The sequence below is a fragment of the Pelodiscus sinensis genome, chromosome 3 (genome assembly GCF_052426305.1).
Source record: "Pelodiscus sinensis isolate ZL-2025 chromosome 3, ASM5242630v1, whole genome shotgun sequence".
NCBI lineage: Eukaryota > Metazoa > Chordata > Testudines > Trionychidae > Pelodiscus > Pelodiscus sinensis.
Genome location: NC_143054.1, coordinates 128,715,452 through 128,736,078, shown reverse-complemented (window position 1 = coordinate 128,736,078; position 20,627 = coordinate 128,715,452). Strand labels below are relative to the sequence as shown.

Here is a 20,627-nt window from a genome sequence, read left to right as displayed (position 1 = left end):
TTAATTAATTGAACTGGTTGTTTCTGGTCCCCCTGTTCTTCAAAATTTTGGAACCACCGGTTGGACCTCCCTGGTCCGGCATCCTTGGGACCTGAGCTGTCCCGGCATCCTTGGGACCTGAGCTGTCCCAGACCAGGGAGTTTGCCGGACCAGGGGTGGTCACTGCTCCCCTGCTGGCTGCTCTACTCCCGGATCCCTCTCCTTGGGGCTAAGTGCCCTGCTGCTGGCTCCTCTAAACCTGGCCTGGCATGGCTCCCCACCCTGCTGCCCGCCCATTGTCCCAGGCTTCCTAGCAGAGATTGCTTGGCTGCTGCTGATCCCACTGCCACAGGATGTTCCATGGCCCTGCCAGGGGTTCCTGGGTGGGGCCCCCCAGCGCTACTGACCCTGCTGCTATGGCTAGCCCCACTGCTCCTGGGGATTCCACCCTCCCACCTCCGCCAGCCCTGCTTCAGCCAGGGTGTTCCTCAGCAGAGGCTACCTGGTCACCTTGGCTCCACTGCCAGCAGAGATTTTCCAGGATTCCTGGCCTGAGCTGCCTAGCCACAGGCAGCCCTGTTACAGCCAGGGGTTCCCCAGCTGGGGCTAGGACTCTCCGGTCACCTGGCTCTGCTAACACCAGAGGTTCCCAGCTGGGGCAGCTCCTCAACTACCTCCTGGCCCCACTAATGTCGGGGATTCTCTGGCCAGGGCAGGGGCTCCCTAGATGCTGCCTGTCTCTGCTGACGTGGGGGCTCCCCAGATGCCACCTGGCCAGTCGGGACTCCCCAGCCTCTGCATTGCTCCCGCTTCCTCCAGGGCTCTTTGATCCAACAACATCCATGGCCCTGCCAGAGCACAGGTGTTGCTGGACTAGAGACTCCCAGTTTTGGGAGGTTCAACCTGTAGTTCTCATCTGCGCACTTCATTTTTAGTCGAAGTATTGGAAGAGGGGAAACACGTTTTCCTGCTTTTTTTCAACTCCCAATTGGTTTCTCAGCTTTACTAGTTGAGTAAGTTGAAAATGAAATGTACACTCTGCATCTGGAAAAGAGGCTACTGCTGTTAAAAAGCTGGTTGACTCATCTCTGATTGGCAGAAGATGAGGGAACAATGGAAAGATAGATGCAACAGCTGTTGAAGGCGCTACGTCTGTTGAAATACTTTAAAAGAAACCCCAAATTTTAATCTTAGTTTGAAGCATCATACCTACCCTGAAGTTTAACACTGTTTTTAAAACACGTGTTTGTCTCCCCTGTTACTCTGTGAAGGTTCTCACAGAAAGGAAACAACAGAAGAACCTTTCAGAGTTACAAATCCTAAAGTTATGAACTCACCAGTCAACCACACACCTTATTTGAAACTGGAAGAACACAGTCAGGCAGCAGCAAAAACACCTCCCCCAAAACCCAGTACAGTACAGTATTGTGTTAAATGTAAAATACTCCTTGTTTTAAAAACATTGTATTTTAAAATTAAAGAGAAAGTTTTAAAAAGTTGACAAGGTAAGAAAACTTTCTGTGCTTGTTTCATTAAAATTATGATGATTAAAAGCAGAATTTTTTTTCTGCATAGTAAAATTTCAAAGCTGTAGTGAGTCATCATTTAGTTTTTTGAGTGAACAGCCATAAAATTTTGTTCAGATTTGCAAACAATTCAGAATACCAACAACCTAGATGTCCCTAAATCTGAGATTCTACTATATGCAATGAAATTGAATATGCATCATGTTAGTTTCAAAGTTAAACAAACTGCATAAATGTATGAGTCTGTTCTAGGGATGTAATATCTCATTTAATTGTTTAACCAGTTAAACAATTAAGTTTAACTAGTTAACTGATTAAGCGGGGAAGGAGGGACCTGCTCCAACTGAGCTGGAGTTCCCATGCCATGGTGTGCTCCACGCTGGGCTCCTCACAAACAAGGGTTGCATGGGTTGGGCTGGGCAGGCTGGAGCACCCTTCCTGTGATGCACCCCATGGGGCTGGAGCAGGGGGGTAGTGCCCGTAGTGGGAGGGGAGCTGTTCCAGCCCCTATCTGTTAACTAGTTAATCGTTAACAACCCTAGTCTGTTCTACTAATACATGTTTTCTGAAAAAAAAATACTTGCAATAACAGGAACAGTTAAGCTGATGTCCTTTTTAGTTATTTTGTCTAGTTGTAACTGAGATTCCCAGTAGAGTTACTTAAAGTATAAACATCAGCTTTCCCCATAGTATTCAGAGGCCCTGATATTGTAGTGAGTTCTGTTGGCAGTTCTCTTGTGTGGAGCTCACTGTAGTTGTGCTTAACTAACTTTATTGATGAAAAAATGTCTTCTCCTCACAAGCTGATCTGTCTTAAAAGTGTCGAAGGCAGTACTTTAAACCTTGTTCGTTTCTAATGTGTGCTTTGTGGTGACAGTGAAAAAAGACTCATATCAGAGGGGTAGCTGTGTTAGTCTGACTTAGGTTAGCTGTGTTAGTCTGTTTATGAATCTGCATAAACAAGGACTTCTTGTTGTTAGTGAAAAGACAGAAAGTTTATTAGCAGAGTAGCAAAATAGGTTGTGTTATGAGGAAGAATTAGCCAGATTTGGCCTCTGCATTAGATAGATGAAGTCAAGCAGGAGTATATTAGGGCGGGTCTACACTACAGCCTAAGCTAGTATTGTTTACATTAAAGTTTAAAAAGTCCCCCTTCCATGGCAAAGTAAGTTTTCGCTGTCCACACTAACTCTGTGTCAACAGGAGAAAGACATAGCTTCCGCTTCTTGCAGAGGTGTAGTAATTATGCCGCCAGGAAAGCACTCTCTCATTGGAGAACTGCACCATCACCACATGTGCTACAGTGGCACAACTGCGTTTGTGCAGTTGCACTTGTGTAGCGCTGTAGTGTAGACTTAACCTTAAAGGTTCAAATGTGAAGCCAAATGTAACTTGAAGTAGTGCAAGCAGTACTATATTTTTATGGGTTGTGTGGTAGAAGTGAAACCATACTCTACAGGTATAGAACTAGATGAGTGGTGTTAAGATAGAAATCACTGAATTAAATAGGTACAGGCAGTCCCCGGGTTACATACAAGATAGGGACTGTAGGTTTGTTCTTTAGTTGAATTTGTACGTAAGTCAGAACTGGCGTCCAGATTCATCTGCTACTGAAACTGACCAGCGGCTGACTACAGGAAGCCCAAGGCAGAGTTTCTCTGCCCTGGACTTCCTGGAATCAGCCGCTGATCAGTTTCAACAGTGGCTGAATCTGGACGCCTGGAACAGAGCAGCTGGGGCGCTGCCGGGTAGGTCCCCGCAGCACCCCAGCTGCTCTACCCCAGGTGTCCCCAAGTCAGCTGCTGCTGAAACTGATCAGCGGCTGATTCCAGGCAGAGCCACTCCTCCCCCTCCCCCCAGCAGACCAGGGAGATGCGGAGTCGCTTTTCTCGCCCCGGAGGACGCGTCCTCCGGGGCGAGAAAAGCCCCGTTCGTAAGTACGGATCCGACATAAGTCGGATCTGCGTAACTCGGGGACTGCCTGTATTTGGATTTACAAGTGTTTATCCAAAAGAAGCTTGAACACCTGTTTTTCAGAGGCAGTAACCTTTATTATCGCCATGTTCAATAATCCAAGCCTTATCAACCTAATCAGACTCACTGGCATGACTTCTGTAGCATAGAGTCAAAATAGCTTAATAATTAGCTATTTTTGAAGAAGCGGTTGGTTGAGACTGAATACCGTGTTTACATTTTAACAAGTCTCAATAAAACTAAATTAAATGCTATAGTCTATCTGAATATCTTAAGCAGTCTGTTGCATAAGAAAATACATTTAATTTACCAATAAGGGCTAGAGATCTGAATCCGATATAAGATGACGGACTCTCTGTAACCTTTGAAATTGTAATTCATTTGGAAAATTGAAAGATATGATTTAGTTGGGGATGGAGTGACTTCTTCAGGTGGTGGCAGGGATTGCACAGTTGGTATTTACTCCTCTAAGCAAACCATGCCTCACATCTTGCTGTTTTGTCTTGATTCTGGGACCTCTGCTTTCCACTGTGCATTTTTTTGTAAATACTCAAGGTCTAGGGAAGCTAGACTCAACTGCAGCATGGGTGTATGTGATTTAAATTGTGGAGGACAAGTAGGACATAAGAAGACTTAACAGGTCCCTCTCTTAGGTGGTGACCTGCAAAGTATTTTGGTTTAAAAAAGGTATTGAGGAACTTTTACTTTAGAAGAAAATCAGGCACGTCAAACTTGTGGTTTTTTTTAAAACTTCGAAGGCTCGTTTGGGGATGTAGGTATATTTGTGAGCTGTAACACTTTACTTCAGGGATGGGGAATCTTTTTTGGGTCGGGAGTTACTGATCCGCAGAAAAATCAGTTGGGGGACCACACACAATTGAGAAGCAAAAACTGCCACAAACTCTCACTGACATGGCCCCCGACTGAGAAGCTAAAAGACACTCCCCACATTCCCGTTACACACCAGAGCCTAGAGTGGCCCAGGGCAGTAGATTTTGTGTGCTCCAGCCCCCTGGTGGGGTGCCAGGGGGAGGGGACTGGAGTGCCAGCATGGGCTCCCCAATGCTGGGAGTGGGAGAGCCCTGAACCTCAAGGGCCAGATCCAGGGCTGTCCCTGAGCCTTAGGTTTCCCACCCCTGCTTTACTTGAAGCAGAGAAGTGTTTGAACCCTTCACACTCTGAAAAAGTTACTGACCCTTAAAAGGTGGTAAACTGTAAAGGGTTTTTAAAGATTCTGACAAAAAGTCCTGCCCTTTTCAACAGCTCAGCTTTCATTCTTTTGGCTGTTATGAAATCATTTCACTAAGTTAGGCACTCATCATAGGCTAGATAGGAATTGAATTTTTAATGATTAAAAAAACTGACTTTCAGACCTTCTTTATACAAGTACAAGAATTTCCAACCCCAGCCCCCACTGCCAACACCACCATGTTACATTTAAAGACTTCAGAGTCATTCAGATTCAATAGTACAGCACAGTTGTGTGAGAAGGTATCTTGATGATCTCATCCCACATTGCTAGAGAGCTGACCTCATTAACAGTCCTGAAAGAAGCTATGTAAGAACAAAGTATCACTTACTTTTTTCTTCAAATACTATTTTTAAGCATTCCTGTTTGTTTCCATGTCATTTGAAAGATCAGAATTATAGTGATGGATTGATGGGCATCTAACGGTTAATCTTACAAAGTTTGAAGGCTGAAGCTGATTCGTTCCAAAAGTATTGATGGCTGCCAGAGAAAATTCAGCCACTGAATTGGTGGAAATTGTTGACAAGTCACCTAGAGATAGTTTTTATTTAAGTGGTAAATCAGCTTTAACAACTAACTGAACCCTTATATGTAGAGAGACTGATTGTTTTCTTCAAATAAACTACATAATAGTTAATTTAAATTGAAGAACTAGTGAACTAAGACAACAAAGAGCCTATTCTTCCCATTTCATTTAGCACAGAATTAAAGACTAGAACATTACAGCTTTATATAGAGAGCCTAGTACAGTGGTGGGCAACCTGTGGCAGGTGGCCCAGAGGGGTTCTATGTGCACACAAGACATTTTGCCATTGCCCACACACAGGTTGCCTTCTTCTGTTGGTTTTTGCTCACGTAGTGTTTTTCCTACCACTACAGACAGTTCCTGAGTTACAGACGCATCAATTTATGACCGTTCGTATTTACAACCAACCTCCTACACAGCTGGAACCTGAGTTACAAACGAAATCTGCACTTACGAACACATTGAGTTATGACCAAGTACTTGGAATGTAACTCGTTCATACGTCGGGGACTGGCTGTATTACAAAAGTGACACACACTTAAAGCAAGGGCACATGAAGTGAGGTGAATTCTAATTGTATATAACATTGTGATAGACATATGATCCCTCTGCATCCAATTGAAGCACTGCTACAGTTCATTTGGCACACCCTGCAAATTCTAGGTATACAGGTGCAGTTAGCAAAATTATCCTACTCCGGGAGACCATCTTGGTTACAACAGTCTTGCAGCCCTCTGAGATGGAGGGCCCCTCATGTAGCCTACTCACTAGCCTAAGTTGCCCCTCACTGGCTTACTGGGTAACACTAATTACACAGGTGTTTTCTTCTTGGTCATTAGTTTCTCATTTAATTTTAAAACTTTTTTTTTATGCTGGTAATTTTTTCTGGAAAAAGGAATATATAAGAATATCATATTTGCAAAATTAGTCCAGGTTTGTTTCTGTTGCCTAAATTAGGTTGTGCTGTATTATACTTGTCAGTCCCACTATGATGATATGTATAATATGGGACCATAGGAAGTTTTTTAACTTCCTGACAAAGCTAGTCCTGCATTAAACATTCACTCTGCCCTGTTTGGGCCTCTCAGCAAATTCCTTTCTGAAACAATGTGGTATGCTTCTTTTAGTTAGTCTTCATGCATCTCACTTTCTTGGTTCATTTGGCTGCCTTGTTGATTTTAAGTTAATTCAGCTATGGAAGTGTGATACTAATGAGCAGCAAGAAGAAATGTACATATAAATTATAAATTTTATACATTTTTAAAAAACCATATGTACATCTGTCAGTTTAAGAACAGGCAGCACAAGATACATTTTAGCACAGATAGATATTTGTTCAGGACATGTGCATTCTACAGTCCTTTATTAGTAAAATAATTCAGTGTTATTGGTCTTACTGTATCCACAAGCACAAATCCAACAGCATATTAAGAGTACAGCTCCTGCAGGCCCTTGGGCCTGTGCTCAATAACTCACTCTCAACAGGCCATCAGTCATGAAAAGCCTTGCCTGCAGCTTTCCCCATCAATCTCCTTAAGAGGACAAATTTAGTTTAACAACAATCTGTATTAAATCTAATGCTGTCCCTGGATTTCTCACTGATCTCGGACAGAAAATGTAGGTATTTCCTGCTGCAGCAACCATACTCTGGTTTCAGTCAGAACATTAGAAACTTCTGGCAGACAGCTTTCAGTTTCATGCACTTCTTATCAGACAGCTCTTCTTGAAGTGACAAAACTTATAATAGTTATAACAATTTCCCAAAGCTTGTGGCAATTATTTAGCTATTTAATATATTATTCTCATAGAAATGATTTATTTAATTTGATCATTTGTAATGATCCTTTTATAAGCCCAGTATTCCTCAAGTACCTTAGTTTTAATAAACTTTTGAACCGTTTCTCTTTTATTTCAGTAGCTTCCATTCCGTCACAGAGATGTATCAACATGTATTGCTGTTACTTTGGGAAAGTTGAATTATAAAATCCATACTGAGAAAAATAACTCCACATTACTATCTGATCACAACAGTAATCAAAAACAGTTATATTATTTGAAGCAAAGATAGCATAACCCACACAGGCTATGTCTGTGAACTGCAGGCCTCTTTCGGAAGATCTTCCAAAAAAACTTCTTCCAAAAGACAGCTTCTACACAACAAAAGTACATTGAAAAAGCAATCTGCAGACTGAATGGATGTTATTTTGCATTTAAGCTGTGATTGCTATGGACGGAATGACCACCAGGGCTCCTGTGCTTTTTCCTCTTTCATCTTTCCTGTCCGCACATGCCTTTTTCCAAAAGAGCTCTTTCGGAAAAAGGGTTCTTCCTTGTGGAAAGAGGTTTACCAATGTCGGAAAAACCCATCTATCCTTTTGATTTTTTTTTCTCAAAAAAACACAATTGCAGTGTAGGCATAAGTGAAGTTTTTTCAGAAAAATGGCCATATATTTATTCTATGATTTCTAGTTAAACAAGTCAGAGATATAAGGATGGGAGTGGCAAGGGGAATAGTCTCTATTCTAAAAATATCCAGCTACGCTAATTAAATAACAGTGATAACTACAAACTCTATGTACTACCCAAAACAACTACAACACTAAGCTTATACAACAGGAAAAAAATCAAATCCTACATACCAACTTACACAGCACACAGAACATTTCCAAGATATCGGTTCGGTTACGAAGGCCTTGGTTACGCCCGAGAGTTGGGGGAGGTGGCTGATCGGTTGATCAGGCCAGCAGCACTTTGGAGTATGCGGGAAGGCACACACACGGTGGTACATGTGTTGCGAAGACCTCCTCGTGCGAACTGTGTGATGGGTATTTATCCCCAAATCTGCACATCACTTTCCCGTGCTTGCATATTACCATATATGGCCCAATGGTCACCAAGTGGTGGTCTGTGTCCCAGGGGTTGGGCCGAAACTGAGCAGGTTTCATGCAACCAGGTAAGCCCTGCAGTTCTCATGCCAAGGTGACGGGTGGGAGAGTCTGAGGCTATTTCCCCCTTTTCATACCTTCCCTTTTTCTAAAGGCAATGGTGTGCAGGAAGAGTGCGGCCGGTTTCTCCCGAGGAGTACTGCAGCCCACTATAGTAAGAGCAGCCTGGCCAAACTTTTTACTGGGGGGGCAGGTTTTTTTTTCTAACACAGTGTAGACATACCCACAGAAGTCTTTCTTACATGTGAATGTGTAAACTGGGAAAGTTAAGATCAGTTTCCTTTTAATTCTAGCAGAAGTGGGATTCTGAGTGATAATTCTAGCAGAAGTGGAATTCTGAGTGATTCAGCCTTCACACAGTGGGCCCTGGCACTTTAGACTACTCTTGGGAAAGCATGGCTTTTGCAGCACCAGACACTAAGAACGCTACCTTGGGAAGGATTCTAAATGCCATGGGTGAAAAACAGAGTAAGTGACAGTCTGCAGTAATTTGGGCAAGCTTTCCCTTTGGACTTGAGGGTTGAAGAGAGGAAAGCAGATACCCACCAGATTCTGACTTCCACCAAAGCTAGGCGTAACACAGAGACTTTGAAGTTGAGGAAGTGAATTCACATGCTCACAAAGTGACACTTCCCTAGTTTTTTGAGAACTGCCTGAGGGCGTATGGGCTTAGTTACTGTTAATCTGGTGATATTAGTCTGCTTCAGTAATATAACTTCAGTAGGGTTATTTTACATAGTGAAAGAAATGATGATTATCAGAGTCAGTTTTCACTAATTATACATCTGCTAGTCCTTGTAAATGAGTTAGATGTTTACTGGTCAACAATGTGTACACAATACTTAATTGTACTCCACGAGGAGTAACAGTTAATTTGAACTAAGGGGTTTATCTCAGAATCGCTCTTCTCTGCCACGTATAGACGCTGGCAGTTACTTCGGGCTAGTCAGTTTCCAAAATGGCGACCGGCCGGGAATATGCTAATCAAGTGCGGGATATTTAAATTCGCGCTTCATTAGCAATTTCGGACACCCTCATTAGCCTCCCTAGTTCAAACTAGGGGGCTAGTGTAGACGTACCCTCTAAGATTTCCCATGCATGAGCAGAGTTAGTTTTGTCTTGTGCACCAATATTGAGGTTATGTGCGCTTGTTCGGATGTGTGCCACCATGGCATCCACAGTTACTAACAAATATCTTAGGGTATGTCTACACTACCACCCTAGTTCGAACTAGGGTGGTAATGTAGGCAACCGGAGTTGCAAATGAAGCCTGGGATTTGAATTTCCCGGGCTTCATTTGCATAAAGCCGGGCACCGCCATTTTTAAATGTCCGCTAGTGCAGACTCCGTGCCGTGCGGCTACACGCGGCACGGACTAGGTAGTTCGGACTAGGCTTCCTAGTCTGAACTACCGTTACTCCTCGTGAAACTCGTTCGAACTAGGGTGGTAGTGTAGACATACCCTTAGATAGTTATGTTATGGAAGAAAGAATTCTGAAGCAAGGGATAATTAACACTGTGCTCCGGCTATTCTCTACCCACCCCCAGAGAAGGGGGGGTAGAACATTTTGCAAAGGGGAGAAGCCACAATTTTTGAGCTCTGATCTGCATTGATTGAAGTCAATGGCAGGGTTAACTTCAGTGGTGTAGGACTGGTTCCTTGTTCTATTCGAGTACTTTTTGGTGTCTTCCTAAATTCTGATTCTCTTCTGCAGCATTATTTGAATATATCTGTGATTATGTATGCCAGAGCATGTCAAAATAATTGTATGGGGGACTGCGCTGGGTTACGAAGAATCATATTTATTGTTACTAATTTTCACAATATTTCACCCGTAACAAATCTTAATAGCAGCAAAACTTTTATTGTACTGTATTTCAGAGTCTCTAATTTATTCATGGGATAAATGTTTCATACAATGAATTTTCTAGTAAATATATTCTGAAATTGATGCATAAGTAGGGCTTCTGTAAAGTGGACCAATTTTTTTCAGCGAGATTTTCCCCAGCTCCAACTGATGATTAGAAAACCACAAGGTTTGCCCTCCAAACTTACCAGACAAAGTTTCCTTCTTTTGTAAAGCGTTTAGAGATTTAGCAGCTTTATATAAACTCTTAATGCAACATAGATTTTTGTGTCACTTTACATCTTCAATTCTTCACATTAATGAAAAGGTTTCTTTATATGGTTTGTTTGTTTTTTAGTCTTTTTTTAGTGCTGAATAAACTTCCTTTGGAACCATTTGTAATTCCTTTTTTCCCTATTACTTCTGTTAACTACCCATTTTTACTGGATGGACATGGGTGGGGCAGTTTACATTTAGTGTTAATGATTAGGTGTTCCTGAAAACTGACATCTTTGCCCCAGGTAGCTGGGGCAGCTGCCCACCTGCCACACAGCCACAGTCCTGGCCTGCTGGAGGAGCTGCTCAACCGCCCGCCTCGTGGCAAGCTAGAGCAGCCACATGGCCAAAGTCCCATCCGGCTGAATCAGCTGCTCGCCCGCCTTGCAGCTACAGCCTCAGTCCCAGGCAGCTGGAGCAGCTGCCTGCCCACCACGCAGCCATGGTTCCAGTCGGAGCAGCTGCCAGCCACGCAGCTCCTCTGGCCCTTGCTGGCTCGAGCAGCCACCTCCATCCTGCCATGCGGTTCCTCCGTTCTGGCCAGCTGGAGCAGCTGCCTGCCACCCCCACGCAGCTCCTTTGTCCGGGCCAGCTGGAGCAGCTGCCTGTCCACCATGCGGTCCCGGTTGGAGCCATCGCTTGTCTTCCACATGGCTCCTCCAGTTCCAGCCACCATGTGGCTCCTCCAGCCCAGTCAGCCAGCAAGAGCAGCTGCCTGCCACCCCCACATGGCTCCTTCGCTCCGGCCATTGAAGAAGCTGCCTGTCTCCCACCATGCTGCTGCACAACTCTGCTTAGAAGGTGGGTGGGGTAGAAATTTCCTCTGCGCACGTGCTCTAGTGCGCATTTTAGAGGGAACTATGATGATGACTATAGGCGTGAATCCCCGACTAACAGAAGCTCAGTGTTAACAGAAGGTGAGCATTGTGGATTGTGATCCAATTAGCCAACCCAGAAGCATGCCAGAAAACTTTGTTTGATTGGTTAAAATGAAGTGTCCTAAGATCTGGATTCATTTTTTAATTGGTATCAGGATTGTTGGTATAGGTGCTTTTGATAGAAAATCAAGGGAAGGGCTCAGAATATGGATAATTAAGTATTCAGGACACGTGATTAAAGTAGTTATTTATTTAAGGGGAAGTTCTGAAACTAATCAGTGCCATAAAATGTCTGTTTTAAATAGTGAGCAGCTGAAGAAATGAGTGTTGATTTAGTGAACATAGTAGGCATTGAACAAAAAGATAGTTACATCAGAGATCAGTTGACATATTATAAAGTGCTCTTCAGGGTTCTGTAAGTAAGCTTGAATTGACTTTTTTCTCTTGAAGCAGAAATTCCTCCATTTGTATATGAAATTCTATAAATTACAACACTTACTGAATGTATAGCATGTGTTTCTTATTTGTGACTTAAGTGCTAAAGATATTCTACCAGCCCCCAAAGACACGGACTTCAGTCTGGCTCATTTCTAGCACACTAGGAATTTATATTTTTAAGTTCAGGTTGTATTCTGGGGTTTAGCATTAAAAAAGGATCTTTGTACATCTTGTTCCAAGAAGGTAGATTAGGTATGATAGTCATATGCTCCCAAGACCTTCCACCAGAACAGGTATAATGGCCATCTAACTGATATACCAATAGCTAATGACAGTAGCATGTGTCTGACTGCATGCATTCACATTGGATAGTTCGAGCATGTGTAATCATTTAGGCTCAGATGAGACCTGCAACATTTCCATAAATTAATCTTATTAGTTTTATAGCTACCTGTTTTAATTAGGAAGTTTGAGGGCATGAAGAAGATGTCAACATTCTTATAATCTTTTAAAGGTATCAGCATTTGCAAGAAACATGGGGGGGGGGTATTTTCTAATTTAAATTTTTACTCATTGCATAAGAGCACTTGTCAGAGACTTTGGACGCACTTGACAAATGTAAAACACACTATCAGTTGACCTACTAAGAGCATTACCCCAGCAACACCAAGCTTACCACAGCTGGAGGGGGTCCTTGCCCTTCACGAATTACACTCATTATGTCTCTGTTATAGCTGTATTGTCAATCATTTTGTGTTTGAGGACTGATAGACATTGAAGTGTTTGGGGGATTAAAGACCACTTGTGTTCCTTTCTCTACCAGGCCATTGATGAGCCTCCATATTTGACAGTGGGCACTGATGTGAGTGCTAAATATAGAGGAGCCTTCTGTGAGGCGAAGATCAAGACAGCAAAAAGACTCGTCAAAGTAAAGGTATGTAGTGTTCCTGTTAAATTTTTAGAAAATTTCATGGATGTTCTGAATTCCATAATATGCAGATATACTTAACTCATGATACACTCATGTGGCTTAATCACATTTAGGGATGTTAAAAGTCATTTAATATGGTAACCATGTAGCCGCTAAAAGTCTGTGGTTACAGAGTTACGCGTGCTGCAGGCTCTGCAGTATAAAGCTTAGCTTAGCTTTATACTGCAGAACCTGCAGCAAAGCGTCTCGAGGAGTGGAGCAGCCAGCCCCTGCTGGCCTGGGGAGGAGGCTTCACTGCCACAGCAAGCCTCCTCCCTGGGAGCAGAGTGGGCAACTCTTGCCCACCCAGCTGCTAGAGAAGAGACTTTGTTGTCCTGCTGCAGCAAAGCTGCCTTCTCAGAAGCAGGCTGAGTATAACCGATACCATTAACTGATACGCATCAGCTTATTGGTTAAACGGTTAATCTGCTACATTTTAACATCCCTAGATCCATTACTCAACTCTGCTTCCATGCTGTCTGGCACTGAAAAAAGGTATGGCACTTAAGACTCCTCCGTGTACTACCTAACCATCCCTTCAGAAGCATAATGCCTATTTTCAATTTCAGACAGTGTCTTCAGTCACTCTTACTGTGATGCTCCTTTATGCCTGCCTCCCACACTGTGGCCTTGAAAGCCACACATACTGATATAGTCTTGGGACTTGTGTGAGCAAACAGTGTGTGGCAAGTTGGGAAGTAAATCTGCCTCATACTAGCGTGTCAGGCCCTAAAAGTATGTGTGGACCTTGCTGATGCTTATTAAAGGTTCTCTGATGTAGTTTATCTACTTACACATTCAGGGTATGTCTACACTACAACATTAATTTGAACTAACTTAGTTCGAATTAGTTAATTCGAACTAAGCTAATTCGAACTAACGGATCCAGACTAAAAAACTAGTTTGAATTAGCGTTTTGCTAATTCGAACTAGCATGTCCACATTAAGTGGACCCTGAACCGGCCTTAAGGATGGCCGGAAGCAGTGCCGGCAGGGTATCAGAGAAGAACTTAGAGCGTGGAGATGCTTTCTCAGGCTAGCCGAGGGCTGTGCTTAAAGGGTCCCGATCCCCACCCCGGACAGACAGTTCTCAGGGGTGCCCTGCTTGCAAAGCAGTCCTGGCTTGGAGTGCCCGGAGTACCCACACTGGGCACATCACAGCACTCGGCCATCAGCCCGGCTGCACTTGCCGCAGGCTGCCATCTGGGGAGAGGGGGCAATTGGGGGGCTGCAGGAGAGCTTCCACCCCCAGAAGCCCACAGCCCAGTCCTCCCCATCAGGGGCTCGTGCCCCATTCCTCCCTCACCTCCTTCCACTTACCCTTCCCTAGCCCCTCTTCTTGATGCACAAAATAAAGATAACGTGTCTTCCAAAATGGAATCTGTCTTTATTGAACAAAACAGGGGGAGACTGGAAAAAGAAGGTGGGAGAGGGGAAGAGAGAGGCTGGGAGAGGGGAGGTCAACTAAAATGATGACGGGTTGGGAATAGGTTCCATATGAAGAGAGGCTAAAGAGACTGGGACTTTTCAGCTTAGAAAAGAGGAGACTGAGGGGGGACAGGATAGAGGTCTCTAAAAGCATGAGTGGGGTGGAGAGGGTGCATACAGAAAAGTTCTTCATTAGTTCCCATAAAGAAGGACTAGAGGACACCAAAGGAAAGGAATGGGTAGCAGGCTTCAAACTAGTAACAGAAAGTTGTTCTTCACAAAGCAAAGAGTCAACCTGTGGAACTCCTTGATGCAGGAAGCAGTGAAGGCTAGAACTAGAACAGAGTTTAAAGGGAAATGAGATCAAGTCATGGAGGCTGGGTCCATGGAGTGCTCTTAGCCAGGGGGTAGGAGTGGTGTCGCTGCCCAAGGTTTGTGGAAGGCTGGAGAGGGATGGCACGAGACAAATGGCTTGGTCACTGTCTTCGGTCCATCCCCTCCAGGGTCCTTAGGGTTGGCCGCTGTCGGCAGACAGGCTACTGGGCTAGATGGACCTTTGGTCTGACCCAGGACGGCCATTGTAAGCTCAGTGCTCAGGGTCGGGGGTCTCACTGGACCCCCTTGATTCTCTTGCACACCTGCTCCTGGGTGGCCAGGCTGGCAGCTCTCCTGCCCTAGATGGCCACTTTCCAGTGCCTAGTGCAGAGATCATGGATGAGGTTCATGATGTCTGCTCTAGCCCAGGCGGGTGCCCGCCTCTTGCGGTCCCGGGCAAGCTCCCGGGAGCCGCCAGCCTGGTCCTGGCAAGAGGGGGAGGGCTGGGGGGCATCAGGTGGGTGGCTCGATCCGTGCCAGGTGCAGGGTCTGCTGGCTGGGTGCTGGCAGGCTTGCACCTGGCACGGGCACCGTAGCCAGCCCGTGCCCCTTTAAGGGGTCCGGGGCTGGGAGGGGGGCAGAAGAGTTTCCCTGGTATTGGCCAGAGTGGCCACCAGGGAAAGCTGGGGAGGGCTAGCCTCCCACTAGTTCGTATTAAGGGGCTACACACCCCTTAATTCGAACTAGGTAGTTCGAACTAGGCTTAATCCTCGTAAAATGAGGTTTTCCTAGTTCGAACTAAGCGCTCCGTTAGTTCGAATTAAATTCGAACTAACGGAGCACTAGTGTAGCGCCTATGAAAGTTAGTTCGAACTAACATCCGTTAGTTCGAACTAACTTTGTAGTGCAGACATACCCTCAGACAAATGCATTTACATTCCAACTTGCCATGTACTAACTGTGCAGATAGATATGTTTTTAAATCATGATATGTAGTTCATTTTACAAAGTTATTTTTCCATATTTAGACTTTTACAAGTGGGTTTTAGGTAGTGATTTTTAGGAGTGCATGACTTGGTCTCTAACAATGACTAGTGCTTCAGAGAAAGGAAAGCCTCCTCCATTTTTGGACGAAGCATCTCAGATGGGCAAAGGGTAATGTAGGCCAAAACTGCTTACACTGCCCAACTGCCTGGGAGGGCTGGGCCTGTGGTGCAGCAACCTGGCTCCTGGCTGCCAGGGAAGGCTGTACCTGCAGCACGGCAGTCCAGCCCTTTGGGTGGCCAGGAAGGATTTGGCTGGGGTGAGGAGGGGAGGTTATTGAAGGGGTGTGGTCTTGGGGAAAGAGGTGTAGCTTTGAGTGGAAGGGGCAGGGCTTTGGGTTGCCTTTCCCAGCTGGACCTTCACCTGCTGCCCTTGGGCATTTGTTAAATTCATAGATGGACAGGAATTTCCTTCCTGATCCCTGAGCTGTTCAGTTGATAGCTGAAGCAATCCGTATAAAGCAGAAATAGTCTTGAATGTTATAAAGAGGGAAAATATGTGGTAGGGTTGTTGAGTGTCAATGACTAACCATTTAACTGATAGCCATTTGCACTCTTCAAAGCCTCCTCCCTGGGAGCCGGGCCAGCAGGGTATCTGTCTAACCACTGAGATTTTCAGCAGTTATATGGTTACCCCTAATACATGATTTTTAACATCTCTAACATGTGGTATAACTTTTAAAGACTATTATAAACTTGTTAAAATACACCTACAAGTATAGAGGGCCTCTTCCAGACTTATTTTGAGCTGTTAAGTCTATTAGGGTGCATCTGTACAGCATCCTAAACTCAAAATAAGATATGGAATTTGCACTACACAAATTGTGTATCTTATTTCGATTGAATTTCAGAATAAGCTATTTTGATATTTGGCACATCTACACAGCGCCAAATTTTGAAAGAACGCACTATTTCGAGGCATCCCTTAACCATCATGGAACGAGGGTTACCAGGATGCTGAAATAGCGTGCCTGTTATTTCAAAAAATATTTTGAAATAATGGGTGGCTTGTGAAGATGTGGCGTAGCTATTTTGGGATAGAAATAGCTGTGAAGTGTAGACGTACCTTTATAGATCATCTAAATTTGTGCGTTTGAATAATTGTACTAGACAAGTGCCTGCTCAAGTTTACTTATTCATCCCTATGAAAACCCAGTGTAGAAAACAAGAAGTGATCGAGAATTTAAAAAAACTCAGTACTGTAATACTACCTTGTTGCTAAATGGCATCTGGTCTACTGTGGCAAAACACTTTCTGTTGAAGATTCTTTATTCAAGAAAGTTTTTTGCCACTGTAACTCAGCTGAAATGTAGGAGCATAATATTACATTGCTGAGCTTTTCCATAAGTGCTTTTGATCTCTGCTAGATCTCTCCACTTATTCCAACCATGAAACTTAATGAAACACCAAAGGAAGTTTTCATTGCCAGCATTTGACTGCTTCCTGCTATTGCTGACTTGGATTATAGAGTGTTTGACTCCAGTTGCATGACGAGCCACTGCCTAGGGCTCTCAGCTTGTGTCTGCTATAATGGTAGATAACTAACACTTACACCAAGATGTAATTTTTTTTTTTAAACTTCAATAAATTTCATGCTAGCAGATCAGTTCATGAAGTTGTTGCAACATGAACAGTTTAAAAATTTCTCTTTCAGTTTAGTGAACCCCCTCCAGAGTCCCTAAGCATTCAATGTAATTTAACATTATTTATGAAAAGTTTGCATTGACAGAGCACATCTGACATTCTGTAAAAGGCAGCAGCTTTCCCTATCAACCAACCATAGGTGGAACGTATAAATGTACACTTTATTGATCTGTATGAAATGATAGGCACTGGAAAGGCAGTCAGGGCAGGATACAAGTGAGACCCACTGATCTGTTCTATGAAGGTCTTCCATAAAAAGTTATCACAAAAAGGATTTTATGGTCCGAAGATTACCTGAAGCATGTCCTTGAAGTGGGAGAATAAATCTTTGTTGCCTTTATCTTGTTTTATTAACATCTACCTTCCTGTCATAGGTAAAGTCTTAATAAATAGAGCCCTGCATAGATAACAAATTTGTATCTTCATCTGTATCAGCAAAATTGAGCCACAGGTATCTTCATTGACATCAATGGGTGCGGATATCTGTGGATATAAGCAGATTTGCAGAGTTCCAGATACAAAATTTGTATCTGAATTCACACCCATATCTGCAAAATGAATTGTGGATGCCCATGGATATAAAGTGGATATCCATGGATTTGCAGGGCTCTGTTAATAAAACTGTTTTATACAAGAACTACAAGAACATTTTAATATTGGCTATGGTCAGATTCACATAAGATGCAGAATTTAACACAAGAGATCATAAACTGTGGTTTAGTTAATCTGAGACGTTGGTGTGCATGATAGGGACAAGTCATAGTAGGACCAAAGAATGCTATAGGATGAAGTGACTCCATCTCCTCCAACTGTCTCATGAATTTGATAAATATGTAGAAATAACTTCACTTGAATCCTGCATACAGTGATCCACTACACTATAATCTAGGCACGGGCAATAATTTTTGCAGGGAGGTCCCTTCAAGAACTTGGTAGAAGTGGTCATAGGCTGCACTTTATTACTACATTAATGGAGGGGATGCAGGGTCTGGGACAGAGTTTGGGTGCAGGAGGGAACTCCGGGCAGGGGTTTGGGATGCAGGAGTTCAGACCTGGCTGGGAGGCACTAACCATAGGCAGCTCCTGGCCAGCGGCTTAGTGAGGTGCTCTGGCAGGCTGCCTGCCTGCCATGGCCCCACACATTGCTCAAAGTGGCAGACTGCTAGGGCAAGCATGTCTCTTTGCATGCCCTTTGGAGGGCAGTGGATCTCTGTAAACTGCTCGTGCTCCCAAGCACCACCCCTGAAGCTCCCATTGGGCCGGGTTATGGTTATTGGAGCTATGAGGATGGTGCTGGGGATGAGGAGAGCATTCAGAGACCCAGTGCCCTCCCCCCCGCAAAGGGGTATTCATACAGAAACTTTCTTGCCCCAGCAGCTTGCCTCTTTGAACAGCATATGAGGCCAGGACAGGCAAGCAGCAAACTTAGTGCCTGCTAGTCTGTGGGATATTAGTGGCTGGGACGGTCATGGTGGGTAGGATCCAAATGTTTGGTAAGCTGGACACAGCCTGTGGGCCATATTTTGCCTGCCCTTGTTGTACGCTGTGGAGGGTTGCTGAAGCCTGCACACATGCTCTGGTCAGCTCTGCCTACAGCAGTGGTCACCAGCCAGTAGATGGGGATCTACCAATAGATCTTGGAGCCCCTGACAGGTGATCCTGACTGGTTTGGCCAGGAAGCTATCAAGTACTGGCATTTCAATTGCCCCTCAACTCACTGTCAGCTGTTCCTGCCCTCTGCCTCAGACCTGTCCCCCCGGGAGCCTCTTGCTTGCTGTGCAGGATGTGGGAGGGAGAAGAGGGGAGGCACTGATGTCAGGGTATCCCCCCTTCCTCCACTTATGTACCCTATCTCCACACAGAGGGTATGTCTAGACTACAGGCTTACGTCGACATAAGTTTTGTCAACAGAATCTGTTGACAAAACTTATGTCGACGTAGAGCGTCTAGACTACATCCAGTTCTGTCGACAAAGCAAGCCGCTTTGTCGACATAACAGTGTGGACGCAAAGGACAGTGTAGATGCAATAATGCCTTCTATTGACAGAACTCTGTCGACAAAAGGCGTTATTCCTCGTAGAATGAGGTTTACATACGTCGACAAAACTGCTGAGTTTTGTCGACGTTATGTCGACATATCTCAAAGGCAGTGTGGACGCAAGTATAGTTTTGTCGACAAAAGTGGACTTTTGTCGACAAAACCCTGTAGTCTAGACACACCCAGAGTGAAGGGGTGGAGGGAGCCTGGCAATGCAAATCTCTGTTACTCTCACGCACTGTGTGTGTCTGTCATTCTCACAAACTCAAACCCTGTCCTTCACTCATCTCCCGACCCAACACACGTGGGGGGGTTGTTGTTACTTCTTTTACTGCTTGCACCTGCAGCCCTTGAGAGAGGCAGAGCACCTGCTGTCCACATACTGTCCTTGCCTGCAGACACCACTCCTGCAGCTCCCATTGATCAGTAATGGGGAACTGTAGCCAGTAGAAGCTGTGGACTCAGTGCCTATAGATGAGGGGCAGCACATGGAGCCATTGCTGTACATGCCACCTGCTTTCAGGAGCGGTGCAGGGCCAGGGCAGGAGTAATCCTGACTTAAGCCCACTGCTCCACCACCTAGAAGCCATCTCAGTTAAATGGTGCCCAGCCAGAGCCTGCTTCCTGAACCCCTGTCCCATCCCTGAACCTCCTACACCCAACTTCCTGCCCCAGACATGAGTTCCTCTGCACCCAAGCTCCTTCCCAGAGCTTGCACCCTGAACCCCGCCTCCTTGACCCCAATCCCACACCCTGTGCTAAGCCCAGAGCTCCTCCCACACTCCAAACTCTTTGGCCCAAGACCAGAACCTGCACCCCAACCCTTTACCCCAGCCTGGTGAAAGTGAGTGAGGATGGGGGAGAAAGGGAGATGGAGTGAGCAGCGTGAGGCCTCAGAGAAGGGTGGAGCAGGGGCAGGGCCTCAAAGAAAGGGTGGGAAGGAAGTGGGGAAAGGGTATTTGGGTTTGAGGTAGATCTTACATTGCACTTTAATTGAAAAAGTGATCTTGTGGTTAAAAAGATCTACAGCACGTATGAGGGCAAGTATTGCCCTGACTCCCTGAGCTACCATTGCCTTTATTTCCTGTGGGAAGGACTGAACTCCTCTCATTAGTTTTTTATGATTAACATATAATGGAATGATAGTTACAGATCACTTTTTAGACTCAGTTGGGTTTTTTTTAACTTACTTAAAGGCTTCTTATATTTTTTATTCTAGTAATCTTATTTTTAAATAGCATTTGATGAGTTTTTTCTTTACCAACATCATTGAGTTTAAAACTATTAAATATAATTAAGTACAGAAATTGTGTTAAGTGTAAAACAAAAATACAAGCTTATAGTTTCTGCAAGATTTCCAGTATTCCTTGAGAAATAGCTACTAACACTAAGTAGCATTTTCATTGAATGGTAGCTTTATACAGTTTTCGCTGCCTACAGCTGCACTACTACGCTGTGCTAAAGCATAAAAACTGTAAAGTGAAATAGACTAGAAACTTACTATAAATAGATGTATAGGTTGAAACTCTCTTAACTGGGATTCTCTGTTCT

The 20,627-nt window shown here is 44.4% G+C and overlaps 1 protein-coding gene across 4 annotated transcripts in view; it reads left to right on the top strand.

Annotated features, from left to right (window-relative positions):
• Window positions 1-20,627, top strand: part of ARID4B (AT-rich interaction domain 4B) — a 150,913-nt gene that overhangs the window by 25,811 nt on the left and 104,475 nt on the right. For all 4 annotated transcript variants that reach the window (XM_075924772.2, XM_075924771.2, XM_075924770.2 and 1 more), the window contains exon 3: window positions 12,462-12,572. In XM_075924772.2, the coding sequence (XP_075780887.2) occupies window positions 12,462-12,572 (111 nt within the window). The remainder of the gene's footprint in view (window positions 1-12,461; window positions 12,573-20,627) is intronic.